Source organism: Prinia subflava, chromosome 1 (genome assembly GCF_021018805.1).
Source record: "Prinia subflava isolate CZ2003 ecotype Zambia chromosome 1, Cam_Psub_1.2, whole genome shotgun sequence".
NCBI lineage: Eukaryota > Metazoa > Chordata > Aves > Passeriformes > Cisticolidae > Prinia > Prinia subflava.
Genome location: NC_086247.1, coordinates 123,698,363 through 123,715,897, shown reverse-complemented (window position 1 = coordinate 123,715,897; position 17,535 = coordinate 123,698,363). Strand labels below are relative to the sequence as shown.

The 17,535-nt window shown below is 39.4% G+C and overlaps 1 protein-coding gene across 1 annotated transcript in view; it reads left to right on the top strand.

Annotated features, from left to right (window-relative positions):
* HDAC9 (histone deacetylase 9) overlaps positions 1–17,535 on the top strand; it is a 278,167-nt gene that overhangs the window by 115,472 nt on the left and 145,160 nt on the right. Inside the window, exon 13 of the mRNA XM_063411127.1 lies at positions 12,779–12,956. Within this exon, the coding sequence (XP_063267197.1) occupies positions 12,779–12,956 (178 nt within the window). The remainder of the gene's footprint in view (positions 1–12,778; positions 12,957–17,535) is intronic.

Sequence of the window (17,535 nt, the reverse complement as noted above, 5' to 3'; positions counted from 1 at the left end):
GGGCGTGTTGTCTTATGACATTGGCAAATATTGCTATGTGAAAGAAATAGTCATGAGGACTTAAATTTGGGCTGGGGAAAAAAAATCCATAGCTTAAACTGATGCCTCACAATGCACATGAGAAAAACTGAAAAACAATCTTGTCTCCTATTTCCAACTGCACAGTAAAAGTCTTTTAAGTTCTCTGAAGACTGACTAAAAATAAGCAAAGAAGGCCAGGTAGCAGTCATCAGATTCTTATGAATTTAATTATATCCATATGTATAGCACATTTCAATGTCCAAAGAGCCACTTGGATATGTGAATCTGAACTTTTATGATGAAAACCAGGGATATTTCTAAAATTGTCAGTAAAAGTCAAAAGCTCGGCCCCAGTCTCACATATTTTCCCTCTTTTTGAATGTTGCTATTGTATAGTGGCTCAGATTACATTTTTGTACCAAGAGTAGCAAAGAAAAATTCCAATACCCATATTCAGAGGAGGACTTGGAAAAGGAGAGAGGGAAGGAGCTGAGAAGCTCACTGCCTGTGCCTGGGCTTCTGGACAGCATTAGCTTCTCTGGTTGGGCTCAGGGCTAAATCTGTCGCATCTCTGTTGATACTGCGATCAGGTTGGATTTAACCCCCTGTGGTTCCTGGGAAGAAACCTTCAAATGTGTCCTGTCTTGTAGAGTTCTGACTCTAGGAACTCTGGGCTGGCAGCAGCCAGTGCCTTGAACTCTGCCTCAAACCTTCCAGCATACCTTTGCAGCTCTGCCAAGGGTCTGAGGTACATTTCACTGCATCCATTCTTTTTCAGAATCCCCCTCTGGCCAGCAGGGCTTCCAGGCCATTCTGAATGCAAAGGCATGGATGTGGGGTGCCAGCCATTTGGAGTGCTTTGGCTCTACCCTGCTTGGAGTGCTGTCAACACATCTCTTGGGTCCTGTGGTGGCCCCAAGGGTCGGCTGTGGCATGATGTGCATGTGCATCATGACATGTACACCCGTGTTATGTGATCACCTTTCCTCCTGGTTTCTCTGAGTAGGGTTAATGCTTCCAGAGGTTGGAAAGGAGATGGACTGGATGTTCCCAGCAAGATTAAGGATCACAATGACCCCAAAGACACAGAAGCTGGGAAGTTTCATGGGCTCTTTCACCACCTTGCCACAATGCCTCGTTGTGGGTGGCAGGGGTGATCAACCTCCCTCTCCTCACCCAGTCTGCTCAGAGCCCTTTTGCACCCAACTTAAAGATACAGAGTAGGGATGGTTTAGTTTGTCTGAGCAGTACCTAAAAGCTGTGATATTTTACAGTGCCATTTGCTCTGACCTCTTTCTCCTACCCTTTGTCTAATCCAGCACCATCAAACCAAAACAACTTCTGATCAACTGCTATCAGTTGTAATAAGACACACAGAAAGCCACAGTGCTGCATTATTTCATAATTAAACCAGATGTGAAGCCAGAAATTGAGAATATTATTGATACAATGCAATTATTACTGATCCAGTGGTTAAAGAAGGGACTTGAAACTCAGGATTTCCAATCCTTGTGCACTTTGGATCTGTAATGTCTACACCTTAGCTTCTCCACCCAAGCATACTCTCTGTTTAGCAAATGAATTACAGATTATTTTCATTATAATTTTAATAGGACAGTATCATGCAAGGGATATATATGTATCATATATAAAAAATTGATTACAGAGCAGTAAAGATGACATTCCTAGCAAAAACAAAAACTACAAACAAACACACACCACCAAAACAAAACCAAAACAAAAAACCCCACAAAAAAACAAAAGGACAATATATTACATTATATATCTGTTTGAAGAAATAAAGGACATTTTTGAAATTATACAGTGGAAGTATGCAACACCTACTAACGCACTGTCAGAAAATAAACAAGCACAGCTTTGTTTTCAGCATGTTAACAGCTACACTTCTTTAACAGAGGGGAAAAAATATATTCCAGGCACTAAAAGATTTTGTTTGTCATAGGCCTCAAATCCAAAGCATTTGGGGACAGCTATAATGTTGAGTGAACACAGGGCCAACATAATTATGAATAAAGAGGTAAGAAGCAAGGGGAATTGTCTGCATAACTTCACTTTGTGAAATCCTCCCATAGAAGGTGGCAGGTAGGAAATCTGCATAATAACAAACTTGTCACAACACAAGGTCAACTAAATACAGCAATTAGAATTAACATTTTGCTTTTACTGGTTCTCAGGATTCCCCAGTTCTGTCCTCCCAGGTTTCACTAGATAAAGTTAAAATTGTAGCTATTTATTCAGTGCAATATTTTCCAGTATGTATTTTTTCTGAGTGTTGTGTGCTTGCAAGAAGCCTGTCTCCCTTCTTTGTGGGCAATGCTTTAAGATGCAGTTTTTGAAGTGACAATTCCTTCTCTCACATATCCCAGTGAAAACCCACAATAAATTTTTGGTTGTTCTAGACTTACATCTGTGTAAATAATCCAAACTGGCCCCCAAACAGAGCTGGTTTATAACTTATGACTGGAGGAGGTTGCTTTCTCTAGTGACTGGCAGGTCCTTTTTTTTTACTGGAGTTACTGGAAGGCACAGCTCTTGGGACGCTGTATTTGTGCATCCCAGCTGGCTCATCTGCCCTTCCCCACTGCTTCTGGTCTTTCTGCTCAGCCACTAACTCCAAGACAACCTCCAGCATGTGGACATCCTCCCAAGCTGCCATCAGATCACAATTAGGAAGGTGCTTTAAGGGACTTCACCAGCAGTGGGCTGCCTTCCCCAGTGTGTGAATTGAGTCACCACTATCTCAGCTGGCCCTTGAAACAAAGAGAGTAATTCTGAGTACTAAGCAGCTATCCTCTGAAAAAAACCAAAGCAAAACAATAGCCATTGCCAAAAGTAGAAAGCTATTTTTGTTCCATATGTAGGAAGCTTTTAAAATTTTAATATACCTAAAGCTGTTGTGTTTTGTTTCAGGAAGGACATCGATCATAGTAAGAAGTAACAGAGCCCAGATGAGGAATACAGACTAGTTTGGTCTGTAATTTGGTGTCCTTTGGTTTTTTAAGCATTCAGACTCCTTTTCTTGTAAGTTACTTCTGGATACTTTGGAGAGATCTCTCCCCTAGATGAAGAAAAATACTGACTAATGCAGTGTTGAGATCCTTATGTAGTGTGAGCAAATCAATGAATCACCTTGCAGAAGTGCTACACTGGGACTAGTGTTCTTAGTGCCTCACTTCTCCCCAGTTAGTATTATTTTTACTTATTCTTACTGCTTCCATGTCTTGCAATTGTTGTAATGTCTTATACTATTTGAGGATTAATGTGAGCACATGAAAGATTCAGTTTTTGGAAAAGGCACAAAGGCAAGAAATTATAGTTGAACATACAAACAAAACAGCTTCCAAATTTTTAAAACTGAAATAAAGTGGAAAGCATTATCATGAAAAAAAAGAGGGTGAGAAGGGAAGAGGTTGGACCTTATGCTATTCAGATGTTTGGATTTTGTAATACCTTTCCCTCTCTCTTCTTCCTTTTAGTCCCACCCAGTGTTCCACATCCCAACTCTCTAGCTGTTCCTAAAGCAGCACGCATGAGGGTTTTTTCCTCCCTTTTAAATTTGCCCATTCTGGCAATTCTCCCACTTGTTAAAAACAGCAAAGCTTAGGCTAAGAAAACAAAGTGGGAAATATTTGTAAGCAATCTTCTGATGTTCAGTTCAATTTTGTTCAAATTACAAATAATTTGATCTTATCCCAAGTAAAACTAAAAAAAAAATACAAGCTGTACTTGTTTGTTGCAGGAACGTATTTATTCTACAAACATACAGAGCATTCTACAGCTAGAATGCTAAATATATGTACCAGGTCTGAAAGGATTTTTGGGACAGTTTCTTTTTCCATCTGCAGCATCCTTCCTATATTCAATTCCTTTTTTTTGTTAGTCTCAAATTATATCACCATTTCCCTACATCCCAAAATCTGAAAAGTGTAGTAGAGCTCTGCACTGAAGAGAGAAAAATGTTTTTAAATATCTTGTGATATTTGCAGATGTGTGTGTGTACATACACATTTTTTCAAGAAACTCTATCTCTTAGTACATATGTGTTGGAGAAAGGAAGTCTGTGGGCATTTTAACCACATTGAAGTAAGGTGTGAAATTTGGCAATGTATGTCTCTGAAATCTTCAGAGGGATAAAAGTCATAGACCCACAAAAGGGCTTGGGTTGAAACAGAACTTAGAGGTCATCTAGTTCCAAAACCCCTGCCATGGAGAAGGACTCTTTCCTCTAGACCAGATTGCTCAGAGCCACATCCAACCTGACTTTGAACACATCCAGGGATGGCACATGCACAATTTTGTGCAATTTACTCCAATGGATCACCACCCTCACAGTAAAGAATTTCTTTCTGGTATCAAATCTAAACTTACATTTTTTCACCCTGTTGTCCTTATGTGCTCTAGTGAATAGTTTCTCTCCATCTTTTTTGTAGGCTTCCTCCAGTTACTGGAAGGCTGCAATTAGCTCACCCTGAAGCCATCCCTTTTTCAGGCGTAACAAATCCAATTGTCTCAGTCTTTCCTCACAGGAGAGGAGCTTCAGCCCTCTGATCATCTTGGCAGCCCTCCTCTGGACTCACTCTAACAGGTCCATGTCTTTCCTATGTTGGGACCCCAGAGCTGATGCAGCCCTGCGAGTGGGGTCTCACCAGAGCAGAGCAGAGGGGCAGAATCCCCTCCCTCCCCTGCTGCCCACACTGCTTTGGATGCAGCCCAGGACATGTTTGGCTCTCTGGGCTGGGAGTGCACCTGTGGCAGGGCCATGTCCAGCTTCTCACCCCCACCAGTCCTTCTTGGTGGGGCTGCTCAAAATCTGTTCATCCCAGCCTTGTGCATTAGATACAGTGACCTGCACAAATGCTCTGTACAGAGAACAGAGTTGGTCAACAAACACCCCAGTGATGGCTCCTATATTTGCTGACCATGTGGTCCACTGGTGTTAACCATTCTGACCTCACTGTACCTCCATACAAGAGAGGAGGCATCCATACACCCTCATAATTTTATAATTAGGCACTGACATATTAGTGTCTGGACTCTATACTGAAGAGCAGGGTTTTCCAAGATTTTCTCTTTATATGTCAGATACAAGTAACTTCCATTAATTCTACAATAAATCCTGAACTCAGAAGAATTGTCTATAAAACTAAAGCAGAATCTGTTGAAATATGCAGAAAACACAGATCTGTAGCAAGACTGCTGATGAATTTAGCCTGGATATCATTATTTTTCTGTGTGAAGGCCAAAGTAATGATTCTTCACATAAAAATAAATCATACGAGTCTGCTAAGAAAAGTAGTTCTGATGAAGAGCAGAAAAATGGAAGTGGTTGAAATGATCTGCATAAAGTAACATCAAACTGTTTTGGTGCAGATAAATACTGTTAAAGAGAGTTGGGTGACACTTCCCAGAGCAATGAAACATGTGGTACAGGTGATGATATCATTAATCAGTTTTGGCCAACATATCAAATTATTGATTTCAGAAAGCTACTAGGATCAGGAGGTTGTAACCATTAAATGTTATTATAGAGCCTACTTATTTTTCATATCAAAGTAAAAGAAGACAATACTTCTTAATACTGAAAAGGCAAGACATGTGAACAATTGTATTTCCCTTTTGCATTCATTTTTGCACTCCTCTGTATTCTTTTTTTTGGAAAGCACCAAGTGACTTCTGGAAAGTCATGTTTTTTATAGTAAAAGCAATAAAGTAACAAGAAACCTCTTCAGACATTTCCTTAAAAAACAAAAAAAACCCACAAGATATCCAGGTGGTCTATTTTTCCCCTTTATTGTACCCCCAATTATTTATACATTTGTATTAAATATCTGGGAGAGTCAGAAAGTGAGAAAAGGTTCAGGCGGGAGTGGGGCTTTTGAGGAGGTGCTGCATTTTCTTTGGATGAGTGCTGTGCACACTGCAGTCAGCACTTTAGCAGGAGTGACAGAAGTCAAGTACCTGCCAATATCAGGAGCAGAGAAGGCAGGTCTCACAGGAGCAGGAACCAGGAGTGAAACCAGCAGCGCAGTTGGACTCCTGGAATTTCCCTCCAATAAAAGTGCTCTGACTTTAGGGCCACCTTTTCTGTCACTTCCATAATTCCTTTCTTCTTAAGCATGCCAGGCTTCAATATAATGACTGCTTGGTTCATATTTCTGAACAAAGATAGCCGAAAACTTCTCAAACCATGGGCCCCCCTTGATTCGTCTCTTTACATGGGACCAACATGGGTCATGTTTAGATGCTCAGGTTCTGGAAACTTTCCATCCAAGAAACTTTCCATCTTGGCCCAAACATGTTGTAGTTTTTACAACATGTTTTGTCACCCAAAGGTGCTCCTGAGCTAGAAGGGAAGGATGGCAGGGCAGGGAACAGCTGCTCTGTGGTAGCAGCTTTGCAGCTCCAGGAAAAACGTGGTGGAGGGTGATAACCATTCCCATGGCTGTCACTGCAGTAGCACCAGTCTAAGTACTAAGCTCTACCTTGGCAGCAGCTGGAATAAGCCATTCCACAGTCCTGCAGAAGGCAAGGGGAAGGCACACGGCATGGGGTTACTTTGCTGTGACAAGCAGCTTGCTACCCAAGGCAAATCTCTGCCTAGGACTCCAGGCAGTTTTGGGTTATAGCTTCCATCCCACTGCTCTGTATCTGCACCTAAGATTCAGTTGATAAAGCTTCATTTCTGCTTACCTGTTTTGTAGTCAACACTGTATTCTCTGGATTACAGCAAGAGAAATCCAAATTCTATAAACATCCTGATAATATGTGACCTAATATATCCAGATGCCTCAAAGCTAACTGTCCTGTTTCTGTCTGTCCATGCTTTTGCTTCCTCTAAATCCATTTCTACCTATTCAATCTATGTGTCTGTAACCATACTTGTAATTTAGTTACTTTTCATAAAAATGCTGATTCTGAGTTTGTGGTTGCCTATACTTCAGATGGTGATACTGGGGTTTTTTGAAAGTGATGACGATGGAAGTTGGTGGCTCCACATGTGGTTTTGTCAAAAATAGAGACTGGTAGGGCTTCTTGGTGATGTGTTTTCTCTAAGTGACAGAGCAGTTAAAAAGACATCTCAACATATTCATTTTCAAGAACATCTCAGACTAATTTCCATTTTAGGTTGTATATATTGACTGAGACACCTTTCCTACAATTTCACATTTGTTCACACACTTTTTTTTTTTTTTTTTTTTTTTTTTTTTTTTTTTTTTTTTTTTTGGAAGACCTCAAGACCTATTTTTGCTCGGTTTCTGAGGGCAACTAGTTATGGATCTGTTTGAGGACAGTAGGCAAAATAATACTTCACAAAACTCCAGGGTGAAAAATGCTAAAAATTCCACTAATCCACAGTGTTTTGTCCCAAGGAACAAACTCCTTTGTATAGGCATTCGTTGCTTTCTATGGTTTACTTTCTGTCACTTCTGAGGATAACCAAGGTCAAACCTATTGATATTATACGATATTTCTGAAGGACTGTTAATTACCTTCATCTGGGTTGAAGGAGAAGTTTCTGGGTGACCAGAATTTCTGACTCAGTCAGACTTTGGATGATGTTGTCTTAGTTTGGGCCAAGGCTGCCTTCCCTGAGACCCTAAAACAGGATTGAGTTCTGTTTGCTGCAAGCTGAGGCCTTTTTGCTGGATGCAGTCACTGGCTGGCCTGGACACCCCTTGGATGCATTCAGCTACAACTGCACTGGGAAGGTAGAAAGCCTGAGAGAGTGGTAGAAAAGACAAGCAGTAGGATCTGAAGTTTCTCTCTTCCAGGGGTCTGGACAGGGCTGAGGAGTAGGGCCTCCAACAGGAGCCATGGGGTGAGACAAGGCAGCAGAGCAGGCATCAGAAACAGCCTTCAAAAGAAGGTAGCAGGTCTTGCTTTCATCCTTACCTAGGGCAAAACTTTCTGAACCATTTCTATGCAGCTTTCCCCCTCAGGAAATTATCCATCCTTTGGGTAATTTTCTGAAAACAATGTGGAAATTAGCAAACAGACCACCAGATATGCTTTGGGAGGAAAGGCTGTGTAAAGTTCTGGTGCTTAGGGTCTTTTGGGAGAGGAAGGCAGGACAGGCAAAACATGAGTAACATTAACCAATTAATAGACGTTAGCACACACTTCATACTTCAGCAGAACGCATCAAAGGCACAACAAAGAGAGGGATATAAACCTGGCCACAAATATATCAGAGTAGTAACCTTATTATTTAGGAATGCAAAATTTGCTATCCCTAAGAGGAAAAAAAAGTTCTCTACCACAATGAAAAGAGCCAAAGCATAAACCCTGAAGAGAGGTGTGAGTATGCCCATACACATGCATGATTATGCTACAGACATAAAAATCTTTGGGTTTATTTAGCTGTGACTAAACTAAATATTACCATATTAAATAAATAAATAAAAAGACTGTTAGGAGGCAAGAAAAAAGCTTTTATGAGGGAATCCCACATATTTTTTTTTCTCTGCACAAAACAGCAGTTCAAAGGACTGTTAATTTGTAGACAACTCATCTTTGCTTTATCCTCTAACATAAACCATTTAATAATCCAACAGAATGTACTCGTGATTTATCAATTCTCACTGAGTCAGTAGAAATAGGTAAATTTCTCATTAAAATTCTTAGAATATACAAAATGTTTTACATGTACATGTAAAATGTACATTCCAAAATGTACAAACCACACATGTACATGAAAGGAATATTCACACCAACCCAAATTAATTCAAAGCCCTGCTAAACAAACCTTACAGTAATACAGTAAGAGAACAACAAATATTTACCTCTCATGCTCCTAAAAGGCTCATCTTCTCTTTAGATACTGATTCTAAAATTCCTGCTCAAAACAATTACTGAGGGCCTGATCTTGTTTCTGTGGAAGGTGATGGATGGCTCCATGTTAGCTCCAGCAGAGGCATTAATTGCTTGGTTCTACTAATAAACTAATCTCAGGCACCTGGAACTAGCAGGCTCCATGCCGGGCAGGCAGGGCTCAGGTTACCTAAGAAATGCTCCAAATATATTCACACAAATCACTAGCCCTGCAGATGTGCAAATACTGCTTTTGTCATATTGCTGGAGAGATGGACATGTGTTTGCAGGGCTGTAACACATAATACCTGAAGACGAATTCATTGTGTTCCTTTAATCCCTTCCAGAGGCCAGGTGGGCATTTGGGGAGCCAGATGAGTGTGTTGATAATCCACATTACTCATTGTGTTAATCCACTTGTCCGTGACTCAGAGTATCAGAAATGCTCACAGCATAAATATGTAGGTGACTGGAAAAAATATATGTATTTTTTATTTTTATTTTTACAGCCTGTTGTCTGTAAAATAAAACCTAATCAGGAAGTTAGCCTAAAACTGACTAAAATCTAAACAAATCTAAACTTTGCTTAAAAACTACAAACTACAGTTTGTAATATTGCAGTTAAAGGATCTGGATGCCACGAGAGGATGTAAGCCATGGTGCAAGCCTTGTGAGACAAACTACCCTACTTTTAACAATTTTTAAAAGATTTTCACAGGCAAACATTTTCTGTGTCCTCAGAAATTAAAGCAGGTGTCAGGCTATTTCCATGGAACCTTCCACAAATTTCTTCTCCTTCCCTGAACAGATTACATTGAAATGCATGCGTCAAACACAGTATGTGTCTGGTTTCATTTGAGGAGGGGAGAATGATATAAACAGGATACACTTTGAGCTGAAAATGGAGGAGAGAAAGAATATACTGTTTTATTGGTCTCCAACAAATTGCTGAAATAGGTGTCTGGTTTAGGTGATGTTCACACAGGTTGATTCATTTAAAAAAAATTATCTCAATTTGCTAGTCTGCATGAAAAATATTGTTTCTATTGACTACATAGACACAAACACAACATCATTTTAGAAGCAAAGAGAGAAACATCTTCCAAAGTTATCTATGTTTTGTGATGTTACAGACTTCTTTTCTTCTTCAAGACACCGTAGAACACCCCCAAACCCACAAAACAAACAAACAGCCCAACAGAAAAAAACCCAAATCAGCAAGACAAACAAACAAAAACAAATAAACAAACCCCCCCTCACTTAAATTGACTTTTTTAGATCAGAGACCTGGAAAGATCATATATTAGATATTGACTGAATGGCAAACTTACAACTTCACTGAAAAAAACCGCATGGATATTGCAAAACTGAAGTTCAGGTCTGGAAGTAAGAGAAAGGCAGAGAAGGCAGATCTAAAGCCTCAGAGCTCAGAGTCAACCAGCACTGAGAAAAGTCCAGAGACAGCATCAATCTGCCTCATTGACAGCTGAAATTCCAAGACATCTTTAAGAAATAATGTTTGATGAAGACTACCACAGTCCACTGGTGGACCTTTACTAGCTTGAAGACCATTCCAATAGAGAATAAATCCTTTTGTCATCTGTACTCTAATGATTATTAGGAAAATGAACTCAATTAATGAATTAACAAGTGTTAGTATGGAAATTGAAAAATATATCAGAAATTCTCTTGCTCAAAGAACTACATAGACAGCAGCTATTTAATTAATGCAAGAAAGGCAACATATAAATTGAGGAGAGCAGCAGAAATGACTTCTACTGATTTCCTGTCTGGCAGCAACATTTTGTGCCATGAATGGCTCCTGCAGGCAGGAGTTTGGCTTCTTCCAAACTGCTCAGCTGGGAGTTTAGAAGAGCAGGTAGGAGACTGTGAACACACGAGCATCAGACAGTGCTGCTGCCACTACTCGATCCTGGGATGCAGGGAGTAATCATGCCACAGACAGCAAAATGCCTCCTGTGCCTACTTTATTGAACACTAAACCAGTACTGAGGAAAGTGAATGCTAAATTCTCATAAAGGAATGTCTTCTGCTTCTCTGTTCTCCATAGGGAGAATATTCAACACAATAATGTCCATGCATTCTTCACTCATCTCCAATCACACACTGTCCCAGCAAAGGTTGCAAAAGACATGTATGCCTATGAGGACAAAAAAAAATCTCCTCTGAAAATTTATCACAATCAAAATTATTAATGAAACCAAGCAAAAAAAGATTTCAGGAAAAAAATCCTGAATGTTAAGTTTTATTAGTTGCACAGATGGATACATAGACCTCTTCAGATATCTCAATTTATTTCCTGGAATATATAACACTATCCTGTCATTGCATATTAATAAAACAATAAGAAAAGTTGGGGACTGTATTTAAAGGAAGGGAAATTCTTCAATGACATTAAAGACTTGTAAAACCTCTTTTTGCTTGCTCTTTTTCTTTTTTCTTCTTCTTTTTTCTTTTTTTCGTTTTTTTTCTTTTTCTTCACTTTTTTTTTTTTTTTTTTTTTTTACTTTAGTCACTTATGACAAGGTCCCAGGTAATTTACCTTTCCCACGACCTTGTGTCTTTTCACTGAAGTAGTGACCCTAGATATTAATGTGGGTTTTGAGGCTGCCTTTTAAAGCATTTATTCTCATTTCAGCTGTTATTGATGAGTCCTTGTTTGCATAAAGGCCTCTTTTATTACATGCAGGGTAGACATTCTCACATCCCATGAGCTGCCGATTTATTTTGCAGTGCCTGATGGGCTGGGGTACTCCCACCTGCCTTCCCACACAGCCTGAACTCAGCTTCACCTCTCTGAGCAGCCAGCAATCTCTCCTTGACCAAGCCAGGCCTCTGAGCTGCTTGGTCCCAAGCAACACACAGCAATGCTAATTGTCACTGGGTTTATTAAAAAAAAAAAAAAAAAAAAAAAAAAAAGACAAAAAAAAAGAAGAAAAAAAGAAAAAGTCACGTGTATATATATACATTTTCCTGCATATATATATATTGAGCCCAGGTGAGTATAAACAGAGCCTGCAGTTGTAAGTCACAAGTGTGAATTTCAACTGAATTCATAGTAAGTAGTTTGAAAATATTTCTCTTGCGCCTGCTTTTGGTTGAGGTTCTGAGACTATACACACAGAAAAAAGAAAAACGGAAAAGAATTTGAGAACCAATCCTACTCTGTGAAGTGAGCCAGGTTCCTACTGGCTTCACAGGGTTTTAGCCTTTGTCATGTCAGCAAAAATGACCATCTGTTGACAAAGCAGAAGGGAAAATCTTCTTTTCTACTCTGTTACAGTCTTTTCACACCTGTCTATTTCCCTGAAGTGTTTGCCTCTGCTTACAGCCAGCAGCAGTTACGACAAAAAAAGATGGTTCCTAAGTGGGATCTCACATAACAATTCCTGAATTTCTAAATGATCTATGAAAACTTATATGCAAATCATTGCTGCTTTCCAGGGAGCTCTGGGAACTGAGTTAACTGTAGAAACTTGACTCATGGTTGCTCAGTGCATTTGGTACTGAGTAGTAAGAACATCACTTTTCACTTTCAGTACTGTGGGAAAATTTAAATTCTATTTGTGTAGGGTCATAAAATGCATGTTCTAACATCATATTGTGTATTCAACATATTAGGAAAACTGAGTCTTTTATAAGCCTTTGCATGTGAAGCTGTCTTTCCTGTCAGGGAGACTGACAGGTTGCCTGCCATCACCTACTCCCCAGCAAAGTCAGTAGCCCACACTGTCAGCGTGAAAACATCTGTTGAATGGATTTATTGAGTCAGTCTTAGGTGCAAGATGGGGGTTGGGGGTGCCCACAGTTTATTACACCCTGACCTAATGAACTTAATTTGTTGACATGTTTTGCTTGATCCCATCTCACATTTCCTTCTACTGTGCTGTTTTCTTGGAAACAGGAGTTCCTGGCACATCCGCATGTGCACCAGTTGCAAATCTACCAGGCTCAGATGGCTACAGTGGGCATGGCAGGATCAGATAAACATCGGCCGCTTTCCAGGACCCCATCTTCCCCTGCTGACTCCACATTACCTCTCCCAGACATGGACCAGCCCAGCCAGCATATCTACACAACTGGTAGGATTCCCTAAAGACTGCTTTTAATAGGCAGGGCAAATGCATTTGTTCATGAGGGATCAACAGACTTAAATGCCTCAAATACCTCCTGCAGCAATGCGTTCAGTTTTAGCCCTGTTGCTCCTCTGTTTTATGATGCTATACTGGCACCAACTCAATCAGTGCAGCTGATAAATCACAGGGTTAATATTCACACAGTCATAAATTATTATCATTGACTGGCTCTGGCAATACAGAAACAGGTGCATTTTTGGTGCCTTTAAGTAATTTATAGCTTTTTCTTTCATTTCCCTATTCTCTGGTTCTTTTCTTTGTGTTCTCGTTGCCTGTTTTGTAAAGAGGCCACCAATAAGTTGAAGAAAGACCACCAGTAAGGAGGAAAAATTGCAATATACTTCTCAATGTCTTCATTTGATAAATCAGTCTCTGCTTCAAGGTCTCTTTCTCCACAGAAAGAGCAAAGCTACAGGCATGACTAAGTGATGTTGGCTACAACTTCTGTGTCATTTAACAGTTGTGTGGAGTCTACAGAGGCAGGTTTGTGCTTAGGTCCTGGGCATTCCAGTTGCTCAGGGAGCATGGGCTGTCCAAAGCAAAGTGATTAGAACCTCAAAAATCTGCAGTCAAAAGAAGGAAAATGACCACAGAAACCTCATTTCTTATTGTGGGTAATCTAACCTTGCATGAGGGCCCATCTTTCTAAAAGCCTGAATGTCAATATTACATTAGAGCATGGTCAGAACTGAAGATTCACTTTGTGCAGAAAGAAAAATAAAAGGAGGGAATAAATATTTGCAGTCACTGTTTATGAATGTTTATGCTAGAAGTATATTTCCTTCAGCTGTCAGAACTTCCCATACCCTGAAAATTTGCATCTTTTTAGGCCAGGACCATGGATTTATGTAGGATGGAGTCCTTAATGGGCACTGTGTGACCAATGTATGTAACTGTGTGAGGCACTGTGCTCTCCCATCTTTCCAATTAGAATGTGAACTTGGAAAGCAAAAATGTATTTTTATTGCTGAGTAACAAACATTTGTGCTGTACAGAAACAAACATACTACTTCACTTTCCATGAGTTTCTTCAAAAAGAACAGCCGCGTATAGATAGGATTCTTAAATCAGACCACTGTATTTCTAGCTGTGTTCATAGAGCCCCCAAAACATTGTAAACTCATTCTAAGATTTGCAGAGCATATCAAAAGTGAGCTCACTGTGTGTAGGCTCCACTGTCCCTTTCAAAAATCTGCACTCCACTGAAAATGTTGAATGGAGTTACATAAAAGCTGCTGCTTTACATGTAAAAGCTGCTGCTTCAGCTTGATTGCAAAGGTTTACTGACACCTCCTTTTATAATCCTCAGTAAGGGGAGCAGGGTCAAGGGGATTACATAGATCTGTGGACTTGTGGCACTAGTGGAACTAATCAAGAAAGAAAGTGTGAAGTTGAGATGGAAAAATAAGAGACAGAATGAAACTATGTACAACAAACACTGAACAGAGATGGTGATGGGAACGGGACATCCTTGGCACAAAGGGCTCAAGATGTGACACAGAGAAACCTGATAGGTTCAGCAATGGACATGCAGACAGACAGATTAGGCAGAGTTGAAATTTACCCTTTTGGTAAAGCATTGCTACATGAACACCAGTGGAAAGAGAGAGAGAGGAGGAGAGGAAGAGAGGAAGAGAAGACGAGGAAAGAAGGCAGGAAGGCAGGAAGAAAGGAAGGCCAACTTTTTCCAACCGAGATTCTCAGTCCTTCACTGAATTCTATTTTGAAAATATAAAAAATCTTTTTCTTGAATCTCTGTTTCTTGTTTTATTGAATCTTTTTTTGTCCTTCACTGCTCATGAAAGATAATAATTACTACTTGTTACTAAAAAAAATAAAATCATCCTATTTTCATCTGCCCTACAACTTTATGCTTCTGCTTCTCCACCTCTGTTCTGCACCCTCAGCTCTTTTACATCCTCCAGGTACTGGCTGAGGACAGTGTGGTGCTGTACCTGCTTGCAAGCTCTATCCATGCTAATAGCCAGCACTCCCTGGCTGATTGACCAGGTCTCACAGAGCACATAGCTCTGCATTCACAGTTAAGCCTTTCTTTCTGGTTAAAGAAATCTCTTTACCTGACATGTGTCTGTGCTTACAGACTCACACATGTAACCTTTATCACTCCAGTTTTTGAGTATGTAGACAACAGAGCTATTTTTTATGTTATGAGATTTGTTGATACCTTTGGAGTGACAATGAACAGAAACTTTGCAACATCAACAATTCTAATACAGTTTCTGTGAAAAAAAATAAACCCAAAAACAAAACCACAACAAACCAAAACAATCTGTGTATTATTAACATATGGGATATTATGGTATACAATGACTTTATCTGCACATACTATTTCCTGGATCTGGATGGTGCCCTAGCATTTATTCATTGATCACTCAAAAGAAAGAAACACATCCAGTTTTCATTTATTCTTATATGGCCCTTAGAAAATCCTTTAGGATGAAAGTCCCAAGAAATGTGGTCTGATCACAGTGCTGATCTGTTCTGAGCAGAGTTGGACTACAAACCTCTGGAGGTCCCTGCCAACCTGAGCTATCCTACGGTTCTATGATTTTCTCCCTTAAGAGAGCACAAGGTGCAACCAGCCATTGTCCACAGCAGTTGAAGCACTACCATTTGTAAAAGCATGGAAGGAAGGGATGGGTGTGTGACAGGGAGAAAATTCTAGTCTACCATAAAGCAAGGGCAAATTCAGACTCTAGAAATTTATGTAATAACATGTCACTGCCTTTAGCTATTATTTACTGTTAGAGGTTTGGGGTTTTTTTTTCCTATTTAAAGACAATATATTTTTGGAAGAGAAAAATAATTAGGAGGAAAACAGTTGTAGGAGATTTTTACAGGGGCATCAAATTGAGCCTATATCTTTTTGAGTCATGAGAAAAATGCTTTTAGCCAAATATCTGAAGGAAATGAGAACAGTGATTGTTGTGAGAGTTAAACAATATATACACAGTATATGCACAAGATAATGAGTTAAAGGTGGAGGAAAAAAAGTCCACTTAATTTTCATTTAGGCAGTTTACAGAATATTTGACATTATTTAGTTCAGAATTTTTGTTGGAATAATTTATTAGATATTCTTCCCTTGGGTTTTCTTATTGGTACTGTTGTTACAATTAATCTTCAATGCATGCTGTTAGCCAATGATTTTTAGGTCTCTTGTTCTCCCCTCTGTTTAAAATAATATTAAAACAAACTGACCTGGATAAAGTATTTTGGAAATGAATGAGTGTTAGGGAGTCCCCACCAGGAAAATTTTGTTTTACTGACTTAATGCAAATTCAGTTTCTTTTGTCCTATGTCCCCTACCATTATATGGTTCAGTGGTGGCACCATTCCCATCTGTCTTCAGGGCCACATTCTGACCTCAGTAATATTGGTGTAAATCCAGAATAAATCCACCAGTCTCAGTGGAGCTGCTCAGATTTACACAAGGAATCTGAGAGCAGAATCTGGCTGTAGGCATTTGTTCTGGAGAGACAGAATAACCATCTTTTATTAATATTTCACAGCAGTCTGCAATTGAAAACAGTTGTCTCCCTTTTTTTTTTTTTTTTTTTTTTTTTTTTTTTTTTTTTTTTTTTGTGGGGGTTGGGAGATTATTGGCTGAATCCTGTTAGGGAAATCCTACAGGCTATTTTTAGCAGTAAACTCTACTGCTGCATTCTGGTATTGTACAAAGCACATGTGCTGTATGACCAGCAGCCACACATCTGAATCACTTGCACATCCTAAATCAATTTAAATGTTTGCCATAAATGAAAATATATATTTCAGTCTTTTCTTAAGTCAATTAATCCTCCTAGAAGCAAATTTTACACCAAATAGTGTGAATATCTTGGTGTTTAAAAGTTTGGAGCAGATGCTTCTGCCATGCAATACTGACCTGACCTAATTAAACTGATTTTTGATTCAGACAAAATAACTCACACACAAGAAAATTACATTTTTAGTTATAGTCTATTTCTGGAAAAGTGCTAAGAAAAGGAAGTTTATGTCAACCAGAGGAGGTGTCCTAAATAGAGTTTCAGTGTTTCACTTCAAAATTGGTTGCAGCCCTGATACAGGTAATCAAAGAGTGTCATTATTATGCCCAGCCCTGTAGAGCAAAAACATAGTAATATGCTTTTGATTTATTAATATTATTTCTATTACCTGCTTTTTGGACTATTCAAGTAAGGAGAATAAAAATTAATTCAAAGAATGGCAGGTAGAAGATACTTTCAACATTCAGCTAGTTTTTCTTAATGTTTAACAGGCATTTCTACTCAAATCCATTAAACAGAACAGCCTATTCCACCTGAAAGCTTCTGAAAGTCCTGATGCCTGTACAGTTAGCATATAAACAGCCTCCCTGTTGGTCAGGGGGATGGGAGGAAAGGTTTTCTTATCTGTTGGTATAATGGCCACTGCCAAACTGGACAAGCTGAGTAGGCAACAGACTGCAGAAGTTAAAGCTGTGAGCGCCAAGAAAAGGAAAGTGAGATATGTGAGCATGCACTTA